Source organism: Xiphias gladius, chromosome 23 (assembly GCF_016859285.1).
Source record: "Xiphias gladius isolate SHS-SW01 ecotype Sanya breed wild chromosome 23, ASM1685928v1, whole genome shotgun sequence".
Taxonomy (NCBI): Eukaryota; Metazoa; Chordata; class Actinopteri; order Istiophoriformes; family Xiphiidae; genus Xiphias; species Xiphias gladius.
The window spans coordinates 8,358,843-8,382,500 of record NC_053422.1 but is presented as its reverse complement, the minus strand read 5'-3'; the positions used below and the strand labels follow the sequence as shown (position 1 = coordinate 8,382,500).

General features: G+C 41.7%; 1 protein-coding gene across 5 annotated transcripts in view; it reads right to left on the bottom strand.

Moving 5' to 3' along the window:
• The window catches only part of LOC120785277 (C-terminal binding protein 1), a 35,190-nt gene that overhangs the window by 10,405 nt on the left and 1,127 nt on the right, over window positions 1–23,658 (bottom strand). For 2 of the 5 annotated variants that reach the window (XM_040119856.1, XM_040119860.1), the window contains exons 1-5: window positions 15,270–15,466; window positions 4,377–4,531; window positions 1,917–2,061; window positions 502–605; window positions 1–67 (exon numbers count right to left, since the gene is read on the bottom strand). The exon at window positions 1–67 is cut by the window's left edge and continues 36 nt beyond it. In XM_040119856.1, coding sequence (XP_039975790.1) covers window positions 1–67; window positions 502–605; window positions 1,917–2,061; window positions 4,377–4,531; window positions 15,270–15,309 — 511 coding nt within the window. In that variant the 5' untranslated portion in view covers window positions 15,310–15,466. Of the gene's footprint in view, window positions 68–501; window positions 606–1,916; window positions 2,062–4,376; window positions 4,532–15,269; window positions 15,467–21,885; window positions 21,958–22,990; window positions 23,025–23,658 lie in introns of those variants that run through there. The other 3 variants (XM_040119858.1, XM_040119857.1, XM_040119859.1) reach the window with 3 other exon arrangements.

Sequence of the window (23,658 nt, the reverse complement as noted above, 5' to 3'; positions counted from 1 at the left end):
TTGCCGCTCCCGACGCCACCTCTCGGATCTGCTCCACGCTCTGAACCCGCGTGCCCTCCCGGAGAGCCTGCCGTGAATATCAATTGATTATTACATGCAAAAATGACACAGACAACAAAGACATGGTAGTTTAACGTGACCCAGGTATATTGCATAATGTCAGGACCTTGCACTTAATGACCAGAGTCTAAATCCTCTTAGATATTATGATCATGATTAAAATATGTCTAAATAATAATTACAGCTTATTATAACTGATTTGAGGAACAAATCATTTTACTGTACCTTCTACATCTTACATCAACGTCTTTCAAATACAGCAACATTCTAAAGGAAACGAAATGTTTCAATTTTGCTGATTTGTCAGTAGACAATTATTAGTAACTGTCGAAACTAAAATTGTGATGACCAAACGTACACCTCTAACCAGTACAGTTAAAATTAGTTCATGTCAATCCAGTTCATTTCATTCCCTTTTACCAGCCACACGAGGCTACAAACCTGGTGAAGCCAGGTGGTGCGTCGGTACAAGGTGAGGATGTGACACAGAGTGGAGTCCGCCGTCTCCTCCACTGAAGCTGCTGGCATATTACATACAGCAATGCCTGTTGGACCAGAGAGCAGATGAGGATTAGTAATGGCTTTTTTGGGCCATCCGAGGAAAGAGAGGAAGTTTGGCGCGAGCTATTTTTGTGGAGAAGTGCAGGCCGAAGGTGCGATGTCAGCAGGTTTTCTCTACAAACACCGCTGGCAACTTTCAAAGATGCAGAGCCTCTTCTTGGAAGAAGATATGTGACGTTAGCAAAGCTTCGGCTGTTGCAGGAGAGAGATGGGCTTTTAAAAAATTCTTAATGAGTTCACTCGTCAAATATTACGGCACCCATTGGAAGCGAGAAATGAAAATGTTTTTGCAGAATAATAATAATAATTCCTCTATATAACACTTTTCTAAACAGAGTTAGTGCCTAACAGTAAAACAGAGTAAACTGTAAAAATGCTAAATTAATAAGATGACAAGAAGTTACAAGTACCCCACAGATTTAACAGTAAAATAGTGGCATAGAAAGAGATGCAAAGAGGAATAGGAATAAGACCAAAAAAGGAATGTAGACACAGTTACAATGAAAGAAAAGGCCATCCGATAAAAGGGAGTTTTAGGAAGAGACTGACTGAGCAATATAGACATTAAACCTTTCATTTTGTTTCTTAATTTATAATGCCTGTAACACTTATGATAAATTATATTACTCTGAAGCTATTACTATTTAAAAAGTTAGAGTATAAGTAATATTGGTAATTAAGTAACTGAAAATAATGTGTTAAATATTACAATTTAATTTATGATTTAGGAAAAAAAATTATGAAAAAAAACAACCTTTTGTTGTGAACTACCGGCAACTGCTTTCCGTTTACATAGGAAGCGGGGCAATCATTCATAACAATTAAATGTCTAAATTTTTTTTTTTTAAATGACTGTACAGAAGATAATTTCTCACCTAAAATAGTTCTGATTATTAACTACAAAATCTGTATTTGGTTAATCTAGTTCTTTAACTTTTGAATCAATAGGACACAATAAAAAACCCTTATAAAGTAACTGCTATCAATGCTGGTGAAACAAACACCAGGGTCGTTCAGCAGCAGAGTTAAACTTGGCTCAGCTTTTGCAGCGAGACAATGCGGCAAACTGTCAAATTCTGTACATGGAAGCGCGCATTCCTGGTGGATGACTTCGTGACGTGAAGGTTAGATTTCTACTGTTTTCCTTACAATTATCGCTACAACGGAGAAAATCTTTGCGAGTGATGAATTTGGTTTTAACAGGGGAACAAGTTAGCAGCAAAGTGCAGCAGGGTGTTGCCAGTATACAGCCCCTCTTCTTTTGTGTGTGCGTCTGTGCGTGTGTGTGTCCTCACCCAGTTCCCCGGCAGATTTGATGTCAATGTTGTCGTAGCCGCTGCCGATGCGGACGATGATACGCAGCGCTTTGAACTTCTCCAGGTCTTCTCTCATCAGAGTGATGGTGTGGTACATCAGAGCTCCTACGGCTTCGTTCAGCACCTGGACACGCACACAACACACAGGGTTAGTGAAATGATAGAGGGATAGAAATATCTGTTATGTCGGTATTAATGTGAAATGTCAAAATCTGTACAGCCGTACTTAAGCCCCCGTCTGTACACACCCATGCATGCATGGAAGTGTGTCCATTTGCAGAACAACAGGGCAGTGCTTCATCTGAACATGTACACTACATACTGTACGGAGCAAGACTAAAGGCCAAGTTTTTATGTGTTTGTTTAGGAGTTAGCAAAAGTCGAGCGTCTCTTTGTGGAAAGCAGCCACATTTCACTGTTTCCATAAAGAATCTCGATGAAGGCTTTTTCTGGAGGTGCTTTTTGCATCATCCTCATATCCTGTTTTTAAATACTCCTGCCTGCGTGGAATAACGGCATTTCCTGAATATTACCATGGAAACTAAGTTTTTATAAGCACAGGAAATGAGATAAGGTGTCTCCATATCTATTGAAACTGACTAATATCAGCGGAATTCACGTTCTCACGGGATTCTTGGCGGCTTCTAATCAGGACGACGGCTTATTGTCTTACTTGAAAATGAAATATTATGACTCAAAAAGCAAATGATTCCATATTTTTCATATAGAAGAGGAATATACAGCGCTCAGCCACAACATCACAACCAGTAACTGGTTTTAACGTTGTGTCCGATCGGTGTATGGCTCCGTGTGAAAACCAGCACAGCGTCAGCTGTCACCTTTTAATTGATTCTCAATTAATCTGACAATCTTTTTTCTGATGTTGCCAGCCCTCCTCTTCGTGTGTGTGGGAGAGGGTGAAAATGACATGTGGTTCAATTACAATAAAGAAGCCCTTTTAATTACACAATGAGGTGGCTGCTTACTGGAGAGCCAGGGAGAGAGAGAGAGAGAGCGAGCGTGAGACAGATAGTGAGCGAGGGAGAGCCATCTGTTTCTCCCACGCTGTGGCCTACTGAGCGCGCTCACAGAGAGAGTGTGCCTGGCAGACACCCAGAAAGAGACGTAACCCTGCCAGACACACAAACCCATTTACAATCCATAGTGCCAGTGGCTGCGCTCTCTGTGCTCTTCGTAATGCCTCTTCACTCATTGTCTTTCTTTAGCCTCTCGTGTTCTTTGTTTTTACGTCCGTTCTTTTTTATCCTTTTGCAACTATAAAGCTTTAGTTTACTTTTAACTACAAAGCATCCTAAATGCACAGCCAATATGGCTACGACAACTTCAGATCCTCCTTTTCTGGTATCTCAAGTGCTAATGCTGCATTCATGCAATGTAGTGAGAATGGAAAGACCAGGAAAACCAGAATGGTTATCCCCACTGGTATCCTTGTAGTCGCATTATCGAAATTGCCTAAATTATCTACTTTATGTATTATGTGTTGTGTATGCTTTCTGAGAAGTTCAATAGTGAAGTTAGATAAAAGAAAACAGCATATTTTCCTTCTAAATTAGCTAAATATAATGTATGGGTGTTAAAAATGTATTTTATTTAGATGTAGCTACCAGCAATGGTGGCTTAACAGCCACTTGGCCACTGTTTGCGGAAACTACTCTGAGTCAGAGCTGTGGGCCGTGTAGGCCGACTGCCGTTTCGGACCCACTGGTCTTAAAGACGGTCGGAACAATGTGATGTGAACAAATCAGAAATCACTTGTCAATCAACAAGGCAGCAACGTAGAAAAACATGGATGGCAGCATCTGTTGCCTCACAGATTTCTCACAAGATGTTTTGAAGCCGGAAATAGAATTTTCTGCTGGGTGTCGTTTCTCTTACGGTCACTGAAGCCCGGAAAAAATCTAAATTTGTTGACTGAAATGGAGCTTGACTGGAGGAGCACAACCACCATAACTGTTTATGGTGTCCATGCTGTCCTAAAATATACCTGAGAGGTGTGTGGATTTTACATGATGGATAAATTCGTATGTGTGTAATGTATTTGTATCAGTTTACATGAAAACCTGTGGATTGTTCATTTAAGCATCGTATGGTTACTTTTCTACATACTAGATGTTGAATAAATTAGCAGTAAGAGTGTGACATTAAAATGGATAAATAGAGGTCTGACGTGTGGCTTGAGGTTTGTCAGGACAGGCGCTTGGTGAGCATGAGGGCCCGTGTCTGAGTGCAGGGAGGATGTTATGGTCACTAGGGTACGGATAAGAGCAAGGTCACAGAGGCAGGTGAACACAGAACAGCTGCAGACAATGAATTAAAGTTTCCACTGGATCATTTTACGTCCAGTGGGAACATTAAAATTCCCAGGTCGACATAGGATCCTACAGAGTGTGTGTACATTATCTAGTTTAGTGTGGTTACCTTCTCGTGGATCTCCTGTGTGGACTGAGCATCACAGAAGGCCACGGTTGCTACGTCTTTCAGGATGGGCATCTCCACAGTGCAGTCACGCCCATCCAGCAGCGCCACCAGGGGGCGAGGGTGCATGGGCCCGTTCATTATGGGTGGCCTGATACCTACACACACACACACACAAACACACAACAAAAGAAAGAAAGGTGTCAGATGGGCAGAATAAAAGTGGTAATGAAGAAAATAGTCATTAAATGTCTAGAAATGCAATTAATTAGCATAATATTTTATTGTTGTGATGAAACACCTACACAGCTGCAATCACCTCCAAAGAAATTAGGACTCTTTTATTGGAAAGAAGGTCCTTTTCACCCCCTTGCTGTATATTATTAGACCTTGTATGTCTTAAACATATCAGTTTTTTCTCACTTATGAAATCTTAAACTGAAGATATGCAGTTACTCCTGGGCACAGATGAGGTCATGCTTCATCTGCATCCCATAATGCCCCCCCCCCCCCCCCCCACAACACACACACACACACACACAGATGCAGTTGCTATGACAACTGTGACACTAAGCGTGGAAGCGATAAAAAAAACAGTTCCTGGAGCAGCTGTCTATCTGCTGCAGAGCTAATTCCTGTTGACAGAGGTCACGTTTCACAGCTGTTTTTCTCCTTATTGCTTTTAAAAATGTTATTGTTTCAGATTAATTATTGCTGACTTTTAATTAAGTTTGCTGACTCTTTGAAACGGCCGGTAATTGGGAAGATGGATGAGGTAGGCTCTGTCGCAAGGGTTGTAGAAAATAGCACAGACCTGAGAGAGAAGTGATAATTGCCCTTGGAAAAAAATGCCCTCAGACGTTCAGAACATCCCTTTCGAATTAAAAATCAGGAGGTAGAAAACATCACGGTAATTAGGAGTATCCTTTTGTATTTCATCCTGTGCACATCATTTTAATTGAGCTGTTGTATATGCGAGGTGAATGTAAGCGCTTGCCCCCGTGGACCACTGAGAGCGACTCTTGGGAGCAACTTACTCAGAAAAAATGGGGCAGCCTCGGCCAGAAAACAACTGAGCAGGCAGCCTGAAGCTCTAGATTATGTCTCAATTACTCAATTACAAAGCACATAGTGGTTGCAATTGGGTGTTAATTTACAAATACGCAACCAAAATGGGATGTTTCACAAAAACCTAAACAAAGACCTTCAAAATGTCACTGAAAATAATAAAAGTCAGTGGACAGCCGGGTAAGGAGGTGCAGTAGTTCATATGAGGGGGTGAGGTCTGTCGTGGGAGACAGCCAGAAACTGAACTCTGTCGATAACTGAGCAAGAGTGAGCCCCCCTGCAACCTTTCCACTGGATGTTTTATCAAATCATCTCTTCAGATCAACGCCGTTACCCTGAGAGTGCTGCCCGGCCTCACAGCAGGATAAGTAGCATTTAACAAGGCAGATGCACCAGACGACCCCACTAGTGGACCTTTGTTCAACTTTAACTAGAACAGTGGTCGAGGGGGAGCTGCATTCCTTAGTTTTCCTTTACTGTTCCCTCTTCCTGGTTCTATGGTGTGTCTCTCCTTACGGGCAGCTGAAGGGTTAATCATTTCAGATGACTGACAGACATACTGGCGGACGGACAGATGTAGATTCAGAGGAAAATCTGAGACGGTGTGTGTGTAATTGGGTCTCTTTGACATGTAAAGTTTTGACAGCCCTCTAAAACGCTGCAGACGAACGGGGGCAGAGTTATGCCTGTTTCTGCTGATGCTGACTCTACCCATCAATCATTCCTGACTCTTTCCCAGCTGAGATGTACAGGCTGACATCTAAAATAAGCAGCTGCCTCTGTCATTTCTCTCAAAGTATTCCTCCTAAAACTTTTTTTGCAACCCAGACCTCCAGATGCAGCCGGTTTTCCAGCTGCATGGGCTATCATCATGAGAAAGTAGCCGAATCCTTGAAAACCAGGCATTTCAAAATCAGCATTCTACGGTCTCTACAATATTTTGAATGCCAAGTATCACTGAGAATCAGACTTGTGGACAGATGTTTGGCAGCTCTGATCCCACAAATTAGTTTGGAAAATTTCGGCAGTGATACTGAGCAACACTTTTCCCTCAAGAGCTATCATTAAATAGCCCATAAACAAAATAAATCAAAGGAAAAGTCCCCGCTGGAATCATACTTACACTACCAGTATTTATCATTAATCTCAGATTTTTAGGGCTTTCCAGTTGTGTTTTTGTAATGAAGCATTTTAATTGACTTTTTATTTTTCTTGTACTTCATCGTGCTTCATCTACTTTATATTTCTACTTCAGTTAATGAGTTCACGTTTCCCCGGATGCCTATTGACACGCTCGAGAAAAGAGGTGTGAACATGTTAGATTTAGCCGTTAGAATGATACAAATACAAAGGGATTTCCTGGTTTATTAAACTCCCCAAAACGTTTTTGGAAATGCAACATATCTCGTGATTGCATCACTAATACAAGCTCCTGTTGTCGGAGGCATGGCTATATTGGCTTCTTCTGCAATTGGTTGATTTCTTCTAGTGTAACTGTTGCACGTTGGGAGAGACGCCACTGCATCTTTCATTTGGAGTAACAGCTAAACCTGACGTTTAGCAGAAATGTTTTAATAACCTGTCAGCTTTTAAAAGTCATTGTTTCTGTGCAGGAAATGCGCTGACATGATACCACAACATCTGCATTTGGCCGGTTACTAGTGGCCGGTTACTAGTCTCTGTTTTTTTGTCTTGTTTTTTTGTTTTTTCCCCTCCCATTTGCTCCAATGAAACGGCTCAGTGACCCAAAGGTGAGGACTGTGAACAGGTGTAACTGTATGAATAATATGAATAAGAAGCTGGGGAGGTACTGAAAAAAAAACATGCAATAAACTTCCCTGGGCAAATGCAGATGGATGATCTTCCTCTGTCTCATATGAAATACTGTTGCAGAAAGCAAATACTTGTCTAAAAACATACTGCTTAGTCTTGAAACTGTGGTGATGTTTTTTGTTTTTTTTCCCTACAGCCTCTCAGTGGGTTTCTCTGGTTGTTGACTGAGCCAGTGTGTGTGCATGGGGCAATAATGTATACAGTGATTACTTGCATTTCTGGTTCATGCTCCACTGTGCTGCAGTGCATTTAGAATCTGTATTTAGAGAACAGAGACCATGCGTCTGTATTCAGTCTGTGTTATATTGTGAAACAATCCTTCAGATTTGAGGTAATGTACTGTATAAACTACTTTTAGAGTACCTCCAGGCTAATTTGAAAAAAAAACAACAACAACAACATAGTAGTGAGATGTTTTTAAACTAGCAGGCATATACTTTCTCCTGCACGTGTCACGTAGCAGGAATGCATTGCGGAAGTATACACAGAGCCATGTCACTGTAACCGTGGAATTAGTGCGCACAATTAGCATCAGGAATTTGACGCTGCTTTTGGCACCTACAGTTCCAGCTTTACAGTGTCAGCTAAATGTCTGAAATCCTGGTTTCCGCCCTGATCTTCCTTACAACATGTTGTAGTGCTGACAACTTGTCTCATTTTTCAACACTCAAAAACCGGCACTGCCGCAAAGATAGAATCCATCACTCGATTTCTTTGTTGTCTTCTTATCTCCCTCGTCAGATTACAGCATGAAACCTGATCTAATGAAGCAGCCCCACAGCACAGTAAGACCAATAAGGTGAAACTCAAATCCTGCTCAAAATGCCTTATGTGGCCTGGTAAAACATTAGCTTTCCGTAATAGGATTTGCCTAGAGGCCATTGCACTTACACATCAATACAAAGTCAATGGTGCATAGCTGAGAAATTGGAATTCAACGAGAACAAAAAGTACTGTGAGGCTTTAACACAGCCCCCATTGTAACTCAGATGTAATTATAAGTAGCACACTGGCCTGTAGGTGCTGCACTGTCCAGTTTTTTGGCCTATAGGCTCATCTTTTAGAAGATTTAATTTGAGCTGAAAGACTTAGGAACAGAGTGGGATTCGGGAGATGGGGTGTGTATTTAACCAACATTAAACATGGTGTTCACTTGAACAAAATCCTGACATCTGGTCAGTCTAGCCAGTTGTGCAGCGCAGTGGCGTTTTTTGGAAAGTTGCAGAGATTCCAGACATTTCTCCAGCTCACACTTGGTCAGAGTGAGGGAGGAAATAGCTCTCATTCCAGCACCAAGCATGACCTTGGAAGGACCAGCACCACTGACTGCTGAGTAGTATTGTACTATATGATAAAACACCTGTCTACTCTCTCCGTCTCTCTCTCTCTCTGTCTCTCCCGCTCACAGTAACCTAAGCTCGGCATTGTAAATATTAAACCGCTCTTTTTGAATTCCTAAATAGTACAAACTCAAATGGCCGTTATCTCCTGGTCTCTTTTATTTAATGCATTTTCTCACTTTCCTGTCACATTAAACAGTCATTAAATTCTTCATTATATTAAATAATTGCCCAGACTTTCAGCTCCCTCTGCTCAATTCCTAAACTCTAAAGCTCATCCATCTCTCCCATCTCTACTCACCCTTTCTCATTATATTCAATACTCCAGTACACACACACACACACACACTCTCTCTCTCTCTCTCTCTCTCTCTCTACCCCCCATAGCCCCGGGGTTGGGTGACCGCTGGGAGCTTTCACAGTGCATACAGGACTGTGCACAGCCAACAGGGCCACAGCTCCAGCTCTGGTCCTGCCATCTACCCAGGGTTTCTCTGCAACTATGCTTTGATTCAGATTCACTACTGTATTTGGTAAACATTTTGAGGCAACGCAGCAATGCGGTAGTAGTGGTCTGCGACCAAAGCCAATAGCAGAATTGGAAGAAAAGAAAGTTTTGTTGGTGATAATTGTTTTATAAAAACAAGGAACAATCTGCAGGGTAACGTCTGTGCCTGCACAGTTCATGCTTAAGGGCCTGGCACACCAAGTGACGTCCCCCGATATGAAAATTGTGTCGTGGAAAAATCTGCAATCACACCAAAATGACGCCTGACGCCGTTTGACTGACATTTAGAGATGGAAAAAGCGTCTGCCAGTGACTGCTGGGACTGCAGCATGAGAGCCAGTGGGAAAGCCCTGCAGCCTGCCCGTATCCAGCTGTCACTGACCAGCTAACGAGAACAGCTGTTTTTTTGTCGCTGAGGAAGGAGACAATGTTTTCAGACTGTCGGTCAACAGAGACAGTGTCAAAGATCACCGATTTTCATTTGTTTTAAATGTGCGGGTCACCGGGAAGTCTGCCAGCCTCGATAGATAGTGAGCTGCCAAAAACCAGCTTTAAGTCTCTGGTTCTGACTGACGCGAAAGAATGAAAACAGCAGTGTGTCACCACACACTCATAACAAGGGGATTTCATTTTCCGAGCATCTGTGGGTTTGTTGTAACAAACTATAAAACATGCTTGGTACGTAAATCTGAAAGCTGAAATGATAAGTCATTTCACCAATGAGCTGACGGTCTGCAACTCATTTTATAATTAGTTGTTTTGTATGTCCTTTTTAATGAAGACATCACCTTGCACTTTTTGAGCGACATTTTTCATTTATTTGCAGCCATTCTCTACATAAAAATATTTTTTGACTAATCAGGAAAACATTCAGCTGATTAATTAGTGATGAAAATAGAGCTAAAATGACAGATCCATTAGTCAATGCAAAGGAAATTAATCTGCAACAGTCTTTATAATCGGTATATTGTTTAAGTCAGTTGTCCAGCAAAAATGTCAAGCATTTGCTAGTTTCAGCTTCTAAAATGTGAGAATTTTTGTTTCTCCGTTTTATATCATTGTACTCGGAATACCTTTGGACTGTTGGTTGGACAAAACAAGATATCTGAAGACGTCATCTTAGACTCTAGGAAATTGTAGTCTGTTTTTACTATTATTTTTCTTCTATTCTCTGACTTTTTATAGACCAAATGATTTCTCACCAAATTGAGAAAACAATTTAGATGATTAATCAATCGTGCAAATAATAGTTGCAGCTCTACGTATATCGTTTGTCGTGTTGAATATAACGCCCATGAACACCTCTGAATTTCACAGCCATAGCTCATAGGCCTATATTAGGATAAAAACAAGCGTCCATTGTCCTTCATTTCAGTCTTTTCAAACTGCAGTTCACAAACACACCCCTTTACGAAAACATTTTCAGTTACTGCCAGAGATTCCCACCCAGCTAGCAGCTGTGCTGTTAAATGTTTTTTTTTTTTTTTTTTGGTTTTTCAGTTCTGAATTAAGGTCAGACTTCCTGAATTAATTCTCTTTTCAGTCCCTTTCCGACTGAACTGAAAATGAACCCTGGCAAGATGACAAATTTACATTTCGGCTACAGTGTTTGTATTTTGCACTGTGCGAGAGAGAGAAGAGAGCGTTGCTGTCGGCACCTGTGATCAGTCAGCCGCCTGCAACTAAAGGAACCAACCATCGAGCCACGGCACGGTTGATTTATAATGTTACCGGCTCCTGTGGCATGCAGCAACATGATGTGGTTAAAAAGCCCCTATACCTGTCTTTCACCCCCTCAGTCTCGATCTCACCATCCCTTCATCTCATGTTGCCTCATTTTCAGATCTCGATCTCTCATTTCAGTCGCATTTCCCCGGGCTTTCTTTATCGCCCCTGCCATTTCCTTTTTTTCTCCTGTCCCGTCCATCTCTCTAAGAATGAGAAAAGGCACTTTTTATATCCTCACTGCGTTTGTCTGCTTAAAAAAACGGCTGAATGTGAAGTGTCCAGGCAGCCTGACGTGTCTGCAGTCTTTTTTTTTCTTTGTTTTTTTGTCTTCTATCTCTTCCTAGGCACACTTGAGTTCCTGGGGAGGGAAGTCAAGAAGACAGACATACGTATCCCTCACCACCAGTCCTCTCTGCTTCGCACACATACACACCCACAGGCACACACAAACACTCACATCCTGCCTCACCCACATATACAGAAATACAGGTGCATACTCAGCACAACAATCCATGCCGGTTGACATAACTCTTACACAAGTGATATATGATACATACAAGTGCTTACACATACAAATTATCCCTCTGCAGGTCTTCTGTTTCTCCCTCTCTCACACACACTGACTCGTACACAAACACACACACACACACACACACACACACACACACACACACACACACACACACACACACACACACACAAAGAAATACAAGGTCTTAATTTGCAAGTACTGTATCAGCAAGCCAGTTCAGGTTTGTCAGCTTTTTTTCCCCATTACTTAGACACCAGCAGCAAAACCGACAAGGGAGATACAACGTTTAGCAGCCGCCTAGTTGTGGCAACCAATTCATAGTCATAGTTTGAAGATGCAAATCTTAGTTTCAGAGCAGGGCTGACAACCTGTGCTTACTTACTCATCTCTCAATTCTATAGCAGTTATACTTGCTTTTATGTACAGATAGAAGGAGCATGGAAATCAGTTATGGTTTGAGAGCACAAATTTCAGCTTTACAGTAACTACTGCCTAGGTTTCGATCAATAGATCAATAAAGCTATACAGCAGTTAGCCACTACAGCAGCCCCGCACACACCCCTGCACGGAAGCGGAGACCAGAGAAAGAATTTCGATCATTGCATATTAATTTGGGGTCAGAAAACCCATTTTTCCATTAATAATATATTTATTTCATTACATTTTATAGCAGTTTTTTTAAAATGCGAGATAATAAATTATTTTCAACCCGTAGGCCTCTGAGAATAAAGTAAATATAACAACCTGAAAAGAGGAAAATAGCTCTTCACCACCGTAAATATCCAGTGTGAGGGTTGTCATCAATGGACAATGCTGATTTGTAAGCTGCCACGAACCAAAAAGGTTAACTACTGCCTTGTACAATACTTGCACTACAGGAAATACTACATTTAAATGCAGGCCGTGACTGGATTATTGTACGGGTGTCGGCTTGTTATATTGGATTAACTGTTAATATGCGGAAGAAAGTCACAATCACTTTGAAATTTCAATTGGATTGGGGTCAATCTGGATACTCTGGAGTTAATGTGCCCCATTAATGGATAATTAAGGCTATGAGACATTTATTGTATTTAGATTAAGGGTTCCCAAACTGGTGTCCAGGGACCCACAGGGGGTCTCGGCAAAATTAAAAATTGCTTCATTTCACAGATTTCCTGATTATTAGAGTTGCTCCGCTAGTCAGTATATGCCTGTTAATTATTGTTACTGCCTCATAATATCTAGCGGAGAGTATTTAGTATGCCTAGATTTATTTTATACTCAATTATAATGACCACAGTAGATCTAGAGTCCATCAGTAGCAGACCTCTATGCTCATTTAGCCGACCACATTTCCACTTTTTCAGATCTTTGATGAAAAAAAATCAAGGGAACCCATTTTAAACAGTGAGACGACCGAAGTTGCTGGGCATTTGCCCCCTAATCAATATTGCAGTACAAGCCTTCTAGTGCAGACAATGAATGTAAATGTGCGTGTGATGGCACCAGTGGCAGAACCGTGCCAGTGTGCAGGCTGCTGTGTCTGAGTTCCCGCTACATGGCTACCAGCCCAGTGAGCTGTCTCAGCCGCAGGTCTTACTCTAAACAGACTCACCTGACCCCGCTGACGTAGAAATGAATAACAACGATACATGTTTCTGAGGAGTGGCTGCTTTTCATTAAGGGCTCGGTTACATTTCAGGCCTGTTATTTTTCCTGCACCTGATGGCACTGTTATTTCGCCACCTGTCTAGCCTGTCATGTCTCTCGGTTACATTTCCCTTCTTGAACAGCATCTCTTAATAAACTGTACAAGCTGCTTCCATGTAGTTAAATGTAACTAGCAAGTATGATATTGGCTAACCTTCACTGCATATGTCATGTCTTGAAATGCCCAGCCTTGCTTCCCTTTTTAGCTCAGGCATTTTCTTATATGCATTAGACATAATAGACATAGCCTTTCAACGGCTGTGGCTAAATACAGTCTCTTCGCTGAGCACTTAAGGCTTTATAGACTTCTAAGTGCTGTCAATTATACCTGCATGGGTGTCTAGTTTTTTCGACTTGTCGGGTTGTTTTAATCAAATTCTCAACTCAAAATGCTCATCTGTGATGGTGTTTTAGTTCAATTTAAAATGTGAAAGCAATTAGGCAATATAATAATTCAGTATGGTATACATTTGCATCTACCTCAGTAGATGCAAATGTATTAAAACTGGAATGTCTAACATTCCCAAAACTGGTCTGTAGTGTTTTGGATTTGTGAAGCATATGAAAAGTTTTATTTTTTAACAGTTAATCCATTAAAACAAGTTTTTTCTTTTCATGTCGCTGCGCAGGTTTGTTTCAAGACTTTTAATCTAATAGTAATCAAAAGCACAACCCAAGTGACACAACGTGAGCCCTTTTCCTTGATGTTATCCTTGGACATAATAAGGCGACCTAACCTTCTTGTGGGAAACTGCCTGAGCTGTTATTCCTCATCTTTTAAACAGCTTGTAAAAATCATTCAGTAAAATCAAATGCACCTGTCAAAGTAGCCAATTCAACAATAAGATTACACTTCAGTCTCTTATCCAGAAAATCTGACTTCACACGGGATGTAGGAAGTGACTGACGTGTGTGTGGCCGATCGAGTTCTTTATAAATCAGATCAGACACGATTCGCAGTTCAGAAAACCCCTGCCTTTCGAAACATGAATCAAAACATCTATCATCTATCACCAGGGATGACAGACGGGCCCTAAAGGTTCACCAATCCCCACTGTGTGCCAAAACAGATCCCACGATCAGATCAGCGTCACAATTATTGACTGCCGGTGATTTGTGCTTGAGCATCTCAAAAGGGCAAACCTCCCTGAGCCGTAAATCACAGTCATTATTCCTGTGACCTTGGACTCTGGGACTGTTGGGGCATAGTTGGGCCAGATATGGAGAAGATCTCTCCCAAAAGAAGAAGAAAAAAAAAGGGGGGGGGGGGTCAGAGCTGCAACTTCAATATTTGATGTCGTCAAGAGACACAGCCCGCAGCCTGTTGATGACATCACAGATTACAATCTCTGTTTTCTTTAGGGAGAAACTGCTTCAGAAATCCAGATTCAGGCGACCACAGATACGATGATTCTGCTTTAGGGTGGATGATCAATTATGCTCAAGCCTCCTCATCCTGCTACACCCCACCCCACCCCAACCGACACCCCCGTCTTATTCCTTAGCAGCCCTACCTTGGTCCCATTTTCTAGAATAGTCTTTTCGAGACCTTTTCAGAAAGTGCATCTGTCACCTGTGTGTGAATCTAGCCGTGTGCGTGCATGCGTACACTTCAATATTTTTGTCAGCTGAGTTCCCTATACATGTGTGAGTATGTGTGCGCGTGCATGCCTGTGATTTGTGCGTGTGTGTGTGTGGGTTTGTGTGCGCTTCAGTGAAGGCAACCGCTCTCCGTAAAAAGAAGCACAATGAAAGGGAAATATGTGTCATGTCCTTGCTAGCCCTCGAAGGAGAGAGAGATCTATTTCTGTCGCCACAAATGGAGGTGTTCAAGCAGCCTTCAATAGCAGAGATTTTCCTCTTCACACACACACACACACACACACACACACACACACACACACACACACACAGCGCTATAGAGAAAAGGCTAACCATTCTTGTTTGGTGAGTGAGAGGCTGAGCGATTAAAAAAAGATAATAGAGTGAGAGAATTAAGAAGAGAAGAAGGAGGAGGAGGAGACAGAAAAGGGAGAGGAAGAGAGAGAAGGGGGAGGGGAGGAGGAAGGCAGAATAATGTACACTGAGTTCACAAATATTGGCACACGCACATGCAGACACACACAGACACGCGCACGCACGCACACAAACCCACACACAGTTCCCCACATAAAAGCAGAGTGCTAGTTGTTTACCTAGAGGCATGCCTTTGTTGAGGAGATGTGAGCTTCCCATGGTGCGTTCCCCAGCCGGCCAGCACACAACAGAAACCTACAGCCTTCACACAGCAGACATGAACAGGAATCCAGTCAGCATATGGCGGTTGTGGCCAGCTACCTCGCTTCCCTTAGTCCTTCTCCCAGCCCCTTAGTGACAAGCATACACATGTGCTCCCCCTCTTTTCTCTCTCGCTCTCTCTCCCCTCCCTTCCGTCCCCTACGCTTGCCCGCTCTCTCTATCTGTCTTACCCCTCCCGCCCTCCTTCCTTCCCTCCCTCCCTCCCTGCCGTCTCTAGCTACCTCCCTCCCCTCCCTTTCTCACTTTCTATCACAGCAAAATCTCTCTGTTTTTCCATCTCTCCCTCTGTCTCAGTCACCCAAAAAAAAAAAAAAAAAAAAAAAAAAAAGGGGGAGAAAAAAAAAAATAGAACATGCACACACGCCAAATGCAAGCACTGCTGCATTAAGGGGAGCAGGAGGGGAAGAGAGAGTATGTACTTGTGTGTGTGTTCGAGAGTGTGAGAGTGAGAGAGCAGGAATGGGGAGGAGCTAACACCGGCCAAAATTCATCTTTTGTTTCCTGAAAGACGAAAGGGAGGAAAAAAGAAGAAAAGAAAGAAGACTTATGCAATAACACGGCTGTAGCAGGTGAGAAAAAACTTGTTCCATCTAATATCTGCATAACAGTTACAATGATCATAAAACGAAATTTGAATAAGCACGAACTTTTCGTGACAATATAATCAGTGTGTGATTTTAATAAATAATGACAAACCCTGCAAAAGAGTTTCAAAGACTGAACTTAGTTACTGGTTTGGCTCTTTTAATATTAACTATATATATTAAGTTTACTTTTGCTCTCGTAAAAAATTCCAATCTGAGATCCAAGTGTGTAGGCCTTCTTTCAGAGCATTCAAACTTGCAAATAAAGAAGTTATTTCAATTTCTAATGACCATTAAAACCCACTTAGACAGTACGAAATAATAGATTGTACTTTAAAAAAAGCCATAAATAATCTACATAATGAAGTACAAATACAGCTGATTCATAAACGTGAATCAGCTGTATTTGTACTTCCTTTTCACACACTTGGCACATGGCAAGTATGAGTATGGCTGTATTACATTTTTTTTTTTTTACCATTTAGATGGGTAAATGGCGTCACATCTGATTTAAAAGTAACTTGAGTAAAATGTGCTTCTGAACATTACTCAAGATTGTTGTTCAAATGCAACTCTTTGTAGCGCTTTGTAATTATAAAAACAATAAAAAGTGTGCGATAAATGTAATCTTTAATAATATTATCATTGTTACAGAACTGGACAGAACTGTAGTTGAATATGCTGGTTATTATTGGTGCGACAAACAGCGTGGAGTCCTTGATATGTCTTATCTGGTAAAAGATGTGGCAGCTTTCAAAGAGTATATTATGCTGATTTCTTAACATGTTCACAGTATCGTGGCTATTTCCCAAACCCTGAGGATGGCGGGAGTCTAAATATTCCATCTCTATGATTCCATGATTCAATAAGAGTTTTGTTTTTTTGCTGTACCACACCTTCACACAGGCTCATTAAAAGAGGTCAAATTAATTAAGTTTGCGTATTATAGTGTCATTTTGTCTCTGTACTTTGCAACAGGTGCTAATTTATCTGTGTGGTTTGAGAGCTCAGATGAATTTTTCTGATCCTTACTTCCAATAAAAATATAAGATATTCGCGTATTGATGTAGGGTTGTATAATTGTACGGTTGATGTGCATATAAGTGTGGCTAGCATCAGATTGTGGTTTTAATCAGATACTTTTTCCTCACGTGCTGCAGTACGCTCTTAAACTTTCCATTTCTGCGCTTTGGTCCGGTAAACGCCTGTTTACCTTCTGAGACTTTTCCTGTTCCAGCAGGGGTGATGTTACAGTCACTCTCATCTGCACTTACAGCCACTTGATAACTACAGTGATATAAGCAGCCTCAGATGCCCCTCGAACTGCCAGGGCCTAGCCTAGTTTAACAGCAATGATGGTTACATCACATCCTCACTATTGGTAAATGTCACAGACAGCTAGTGGGCGAGTTGTTCAAATCCAAAAAGAGGCGGAGGGTTAGGGAAACTGTTGTTTTCAACACTATCAGTAGGCTGACTCATAACTCATAACCTTTGTCACATTACAACCCCCCCCCCAAATCTTTCCTGTCATCCACTACTGGCTTCATTCTTCACAGAATTATGAAACTGATTTAGTTTGAAAATGAGCAATGTGCTCCTTGTTTTTTTGCTTTAATATGAAAGTGGAGCAGGGTCATGCACAGGATTTCTGGCAGCCTTTTACAAAGCACAGCTCTGGGCCTTTTTTTTTTTTCTCTTTGGAAAATAATCCAACTCAAATTTTGGAGCGTCTCCTCTCCAGCCCTTAGGTTCATAAACATCTCTTGCCTCACTCTTACCGTGGAGGCACTGAGCCCGAGAGCAGAGAGCTCTGATGGGAATTATGCATAATCAAAGGAAAGGGTACATGTAGTGTAAGAGTCCGAGCAACGTTGCATTTGGCATGTTTTGTGGCTGCCGCCTAGATTGCTGCAGGCGAATACCACTACTACCACAGACACCGCTGATCCCCGTGACTCTAGGTTTGTTCATTCAGTGATGTCCATGCCAAAAGCAGGAGTCACGGTGGGAGGAGACATGACTCAATCTTTGGTCAAAACAAGGAGTTAACAGTAAAAACTAATATAACCGTGAAGTGCCCAATTCACCCAGTTCACGTAGCCGCGCTGAGCAGTGGCAAAAGGGGGAAGTTTCAAATCTGTACCTGTTGCAGCAGTGGAGCGGGGAATGGGCAGAAACCCATGATATGAAGTCACCTTTAAAACTGCAGCTGAAAGCGGCAGCTGCTCCTAACAAACTTGAGCCTGTCCCTGGGATCCAGGCTTAAAAAAAACATGTCACCTTCCCCCTCTTTCTTCACCTCAACGCTACAGAGAGTCCAATCAAATCTGTTTCTGATGTTGCACCGGAGCATAAATCATGTTCAAATCACAGCGGCTACTTTAATAGCTTGCTATGGGATTGAGAAGCTATGTGAGGGGGCGATGCATCAAATTTTGCTCCACATTACCAAGAGTATCAGCCGCTCGCTATTAGAAGAAACGTTTCAGCTGCCTAATCTTGTGCCATAATAACCATGATAGCGTAACCTCAACAAATTATGCCACTTCAGTCACTAAACTGATTAATTTGCTAATTGACAGATATCTCTATGACACCATACAGTACTTGTCATCATCCCACACATGGGAGGTATTGCTATGAGGTCCGTGTCTTAAAGCATTAAACATATCAATGCCAGTTGCATGTATACCAAGACCTTGTTGAGGTGTGCAAGTCCAGTTGTGGTTCTCACACCAAATTCAAACTGACAACCCCGGAGTCGACCGAGAGAAGCTAGAGACGCATTTATCTTGTTGACAAGGCCGATGGCAACTTCAACCCCAGCCACCTCTCACACGCAAGACGCAAATGTTCCCCAGGAGATATAGGAAGCATGGAACATATTCGGCGCTTCTAAATAAGGACGGAAACAGGAGAAGGCAGTGCGGGGAGATGATATCCGGAATTTTTCTAGCTACACGTGGGGAAAGAAAAAGAGGGGGAGACAGAGAGATAGAGGGGAGTGAGAAGAAAGACGAAAATGCTCCTTAGAAGGGAGGAACATGTCGTGATCGATGGAATATTTAATGCAGCTCATGGGATAAAACTTGGAAGAGAGAAGAAGTGAAGGATGAGAAAAGTTGACAGAGAGGTATTTAATTGCACTGTTCAGTCTTTAATGTGTGTAACCCAAGCAGTGATATGCACATGTATATTTTTTGAAAATTAACAGTTACACCCTTTCCTCGCCTCCTCCTATCACCCAACACCCACTGTTTTGTTTTGTTTTTTCTATCTTTTTCTTCTCCTGCAGCTCCTCTACCTCTCCATTCCTCACCCTGTCTCTCTTCACTCTCCCTCCCCATCTGCCTTTCTCCCAAACCACCGCTCTGTCTGCTTTTTCCCCACCCTCTCCCCTTTCTCTCTTTACCTCCTGCTCTTCCATCTACCCATCTTGCTTTCTGTCTCCTATCCCGCCCGATTTCTCCCCCTCTCTGTAGTCACTGCAGCGTGTCTAATGGTTCAGCTCCTTCTCAGCAGATCCACCACGCGGAGGCCGTGCGAGCAGCAGCCCCGACTAACGCCTCCCAACCGCTGGCCTTATCAGGACTGACAGCCAGCTAGACCCGGAGCTATCGCAGACACACCCGCACACGCACACATTGGACACATAGTTACAAAGATACATGCCTACAAATGCACAAGGACACAAGCTTGTGCACAGAGAGATAAATATACAATCACACTGACATACTGTGGTACAGGCCGCAATGCTGATACAAACCATACAAAATCATGCAGCTGCGGCAAAGCATGAACACACACACACACACACACACACACACACACACAAAAAGATGCATGAGACACTTGGATGTATGCACACACACAAATACACAACACAAACTGTAACTACAAACATGCTACAAACTGTACCAATCACACAAGATGCGAATGTGCAGATGCAGACACACATACGCAGACAACAATTCGGATATATGCATACTGACAGTGAGCTGCAGAACAATGTGGACACCACAACAGAGGAGAGAGCAGATACTGGAGAAACTAACCCACATGTAGAGGAGGAAGGAGGTAGAATAGGTGGGACCGGCGGGAGAGATGAAAGGAGGAGCAGGTGGGTGGAAAAGCATAGTGAGGGGGGAGAGGAAGGGTAGATGAAAAACGAGAAAAAAGGGGTAGCACAAGAAAGCAGTATAATGTAGGAGGGAGAGGGTCGAGAATGAGGCGAAGGATAAGAGGAGGGTGTGGAAAAAAAACGGGGAAAGAATCATTACATAAAAAGTTAGATGTTGAGAATTTACTGACTGCTTCATGTCCTCAATAAAATGTAATGGCACAAGGTCGCAAAGTAAGAGAAGCTGGCTTTTAGTTAGAGAGCTGGCAGTGTAAATCTCTGGTCGAGATGGGAAAAATCAAGGTCAGCAGAGATCGACACTGTCTCATCCCAACAGAGAAAAAGAGAAATCTTTTTTTAAAAACACTTAAACATCCAATATCAGTGATATTCCAGGGGGTCTCGTTTACAGTATGTGAAGTGTTCTTAATTTTTTTTACATCAAGATAATTACATATTTTCCCATTGTTTATTTAACAGCTGCAATTAACAACTAATTTTATTTTCAAATAACCTGACGACTGTTTTTCGATTCTCGGGGTTCGGTCGATAAAATGTCAGAAAATGGTGAAAAATGCCTGTCACAAGCTTCTAAATTTCAAAGGGACATCTTCAGATGTGATTTGTCTGCCCAACAGTCTGAAACCCAAAGAGAGAAATTCCCCATCACATAAGACGAAGAAAAGCAGAAAACCCTCACATCTGAGACGCAGCAATGTTTGGCATTTTTGCTTGATTATCATTTACTTAAATGACAATCGACCGTCAAAATAGCTGCCGATTACTTTTCTTTCGTACTGATCGTCACAGCTCTACTGTACTTGCAAATTGGCTCTAAATGAGGTGTGTAAGCTTGTTTAATCTTGCGCACCTTGGATGTGTGAATCTCAGATGAACTCCACTTTTGAAAGCATCGGCCTGTCTTACATAATGAGTGACTTTTAAAGCTTCTTGTCGAGAGGAACAAAAACTCTTAAAAAAAAAGAAAACTTTTTCCTGTCTAAATGTACAGTTGCCAAAGTTTTCCAATAACGAATGAGCAGCCATGGTTCAGTTTAAATTTCAGATTTTGGCTCACAACTCCTCACATCTTTATTTGATGATGTATGCTAATGAAGGTGGTCGTAACAGGAGTGCCCTGTCCACCTGGGGTTCACTTCAAAGCCTGCAGAATCTGCATCAGTACTCTAAAGAGACTGATACAGAAAATCATCGCGGCAAGGATTTATAAAGAACTTTTTGATCTTGGACGTTTGGATAAAATCATGCTTTGAGATGAAAATCGATGGTAAGAGCCAAAGTCCATGAGAATTAAAGACCCATCGCTTCTTTCTAGATTCAATAAATTGTACCAGCATTCAGCAACCGGTCTGGGCGAAATCCATCTTTTAAGAGGCGGAGATACCCATTCCTCTGCCAAGTTCTTCATTAATAAACAATACGCCTCCTGTTACGCACACCGTACACACACAAACAAAAATAAACACATTCATATGTTCATAAATTCACACACAAGCAAGCCTTCATACTGTAAGTAAACACACACAGAGTCATTTCCCCCTTATTTGGCTTGGCACAGAGTTATCGCCTCCAAACCTGAACACGGGGTAGAAACAAACTGCAGCACAGCCGCTACTATCACGTAAATTCACACATTTGAACACACACACAGACACACACACACACATACACATATACACACAAACACACACACACACACACAAACACATACACACACTACACACAAATTACACACAAATTACACACAGGAAGCACTCGATACGGGGCCAAAAATACATCACAAACCTTGCATCACCTTCCTCTCTCTGTGTCCACTGTTCCACTTTGTTCCAAAGCTGTGTGGGGGGTGTTGGGGTGCGGGGCATGCAGCAGATAATGGGCCAATTGTAAGCTATTACAGTGTGTGCCAGCCAATCAGCACGGCTTGGCACTGGACAGCGGCCAATGGCAATATGCTCACCGCGGCTGGGGGGAGGGTTCTCTCACTCACACAGGAAAAGAAATGTGGCCATGATATGGAACGGGTGTAGGGGGGATTCGTATGGACTGTAATCTGTATCTTCAGTTCCTAAAAAAGACTTGAAATAACACAGTATGTGCACTAATTGCATGTTATTGAAAAAGATACCTGAAACAGGATGGTTTCTCTTTTTCAAATTAGTTCATTTCCTCATCAGTGGAATAAAACATTGCGATGATGAAATATTGGTATATTATTCCCATCATAGGATTCAGAGGTTTTATTTCAAGAGGCTGTCTTGAACTATACCCCGGACTGGGTTCCACATGGGCGAAAATAATAATTAATTCAGGATTCCTTGAAACTAACGATTGACTTCTTCATCCCCACTAACATCAGGCTTTTTTCCCCACTCGCTACAAGTTTGATTTCTTACATTTTGCTTCTCATTATTTTTTCCTTACCAGTCAATCCAATTGATATTTTTTCTACATTTTTACCTCTGAAATGTCAGAAGTATTAAAAATATATAAAGAATTGTGATCACAATTCCCAGGACTCAGTGTTACATTTTCAGTTGCTTATTTTGTCTGACCAACAGTCCCAAACCCCCAAAATATTCAGTTTACAATGATATGAGAAAAAAAGCAGCGAATCCTCACATTTGAGAAGTTTGAAACTCAACTTTTGGCATTTTTGCTTGATAATGACATCAACTCTTCCGTTCCTGATTTGATTTGATTACATTACACGCTGCTGTCATCTATTCTGCTTGGTATTGGTGGCTGAAATCTAAGAATTCTGTAGTTTCAGTCAGATTCAGAGTCAGCGGATATAACAGAGGTGCTGTACTAGAATAACAGGAATCTTATTTTGTTAGATTACAGTTCAATGTAAATGTAACGAGTGACCGATGAGGCTCAAACTCACCTCTTCTTGAAGTGGACGCTCAAATACAGTAACCCTACAGAATACAAGAAAACAGGATTAAGAACAGTAACTGAGGAAGTTGTTGTTCATTCACTACATCTTTGATTTAGTTACACATTTAGTCCAGATTATTTATGGACTGAAATAGGTATGCAGGTAGAACTGCTAAATATCTTTCAGATTATGAGCAAGTGTGGACAGAGGGACAGAGAATTGAACATTTATAGTTTCATGACAACCGGGCAAACTCCTTGTGCTCATGAAGCGCATGTGATGTGTTTGAAAGCTCCAGAGCTAGAGCTGCAACGACTAGTCGATTAATCAATGAGTCAAAAAAGAGGAAATTAATCAGCCACTGTTTTGATAAATGTATAGTAATTTTTGTTATTTTGTTGGTTCAAATATCTTAAATATGAAGATTCGATGCTTTTTTTTGGCCATATATCGTTGTTGGACTGTTGGTCAGACAAAAAAACAAAAAACAAAAAACATCTGACGACTCTGGGAAATTATAGTTGGCATTCTTTAATAATCAGCAAATTTATCAATAATGAAAAGCAAAAAAAAAGCAGCTGCTAAATGGATATTGTGGTGAAATTGTGTCATGTAAACAACATGTTGTATCTCAACTTTAATCAACAAATATTCTAAATTGTAAGCCCCTTCGG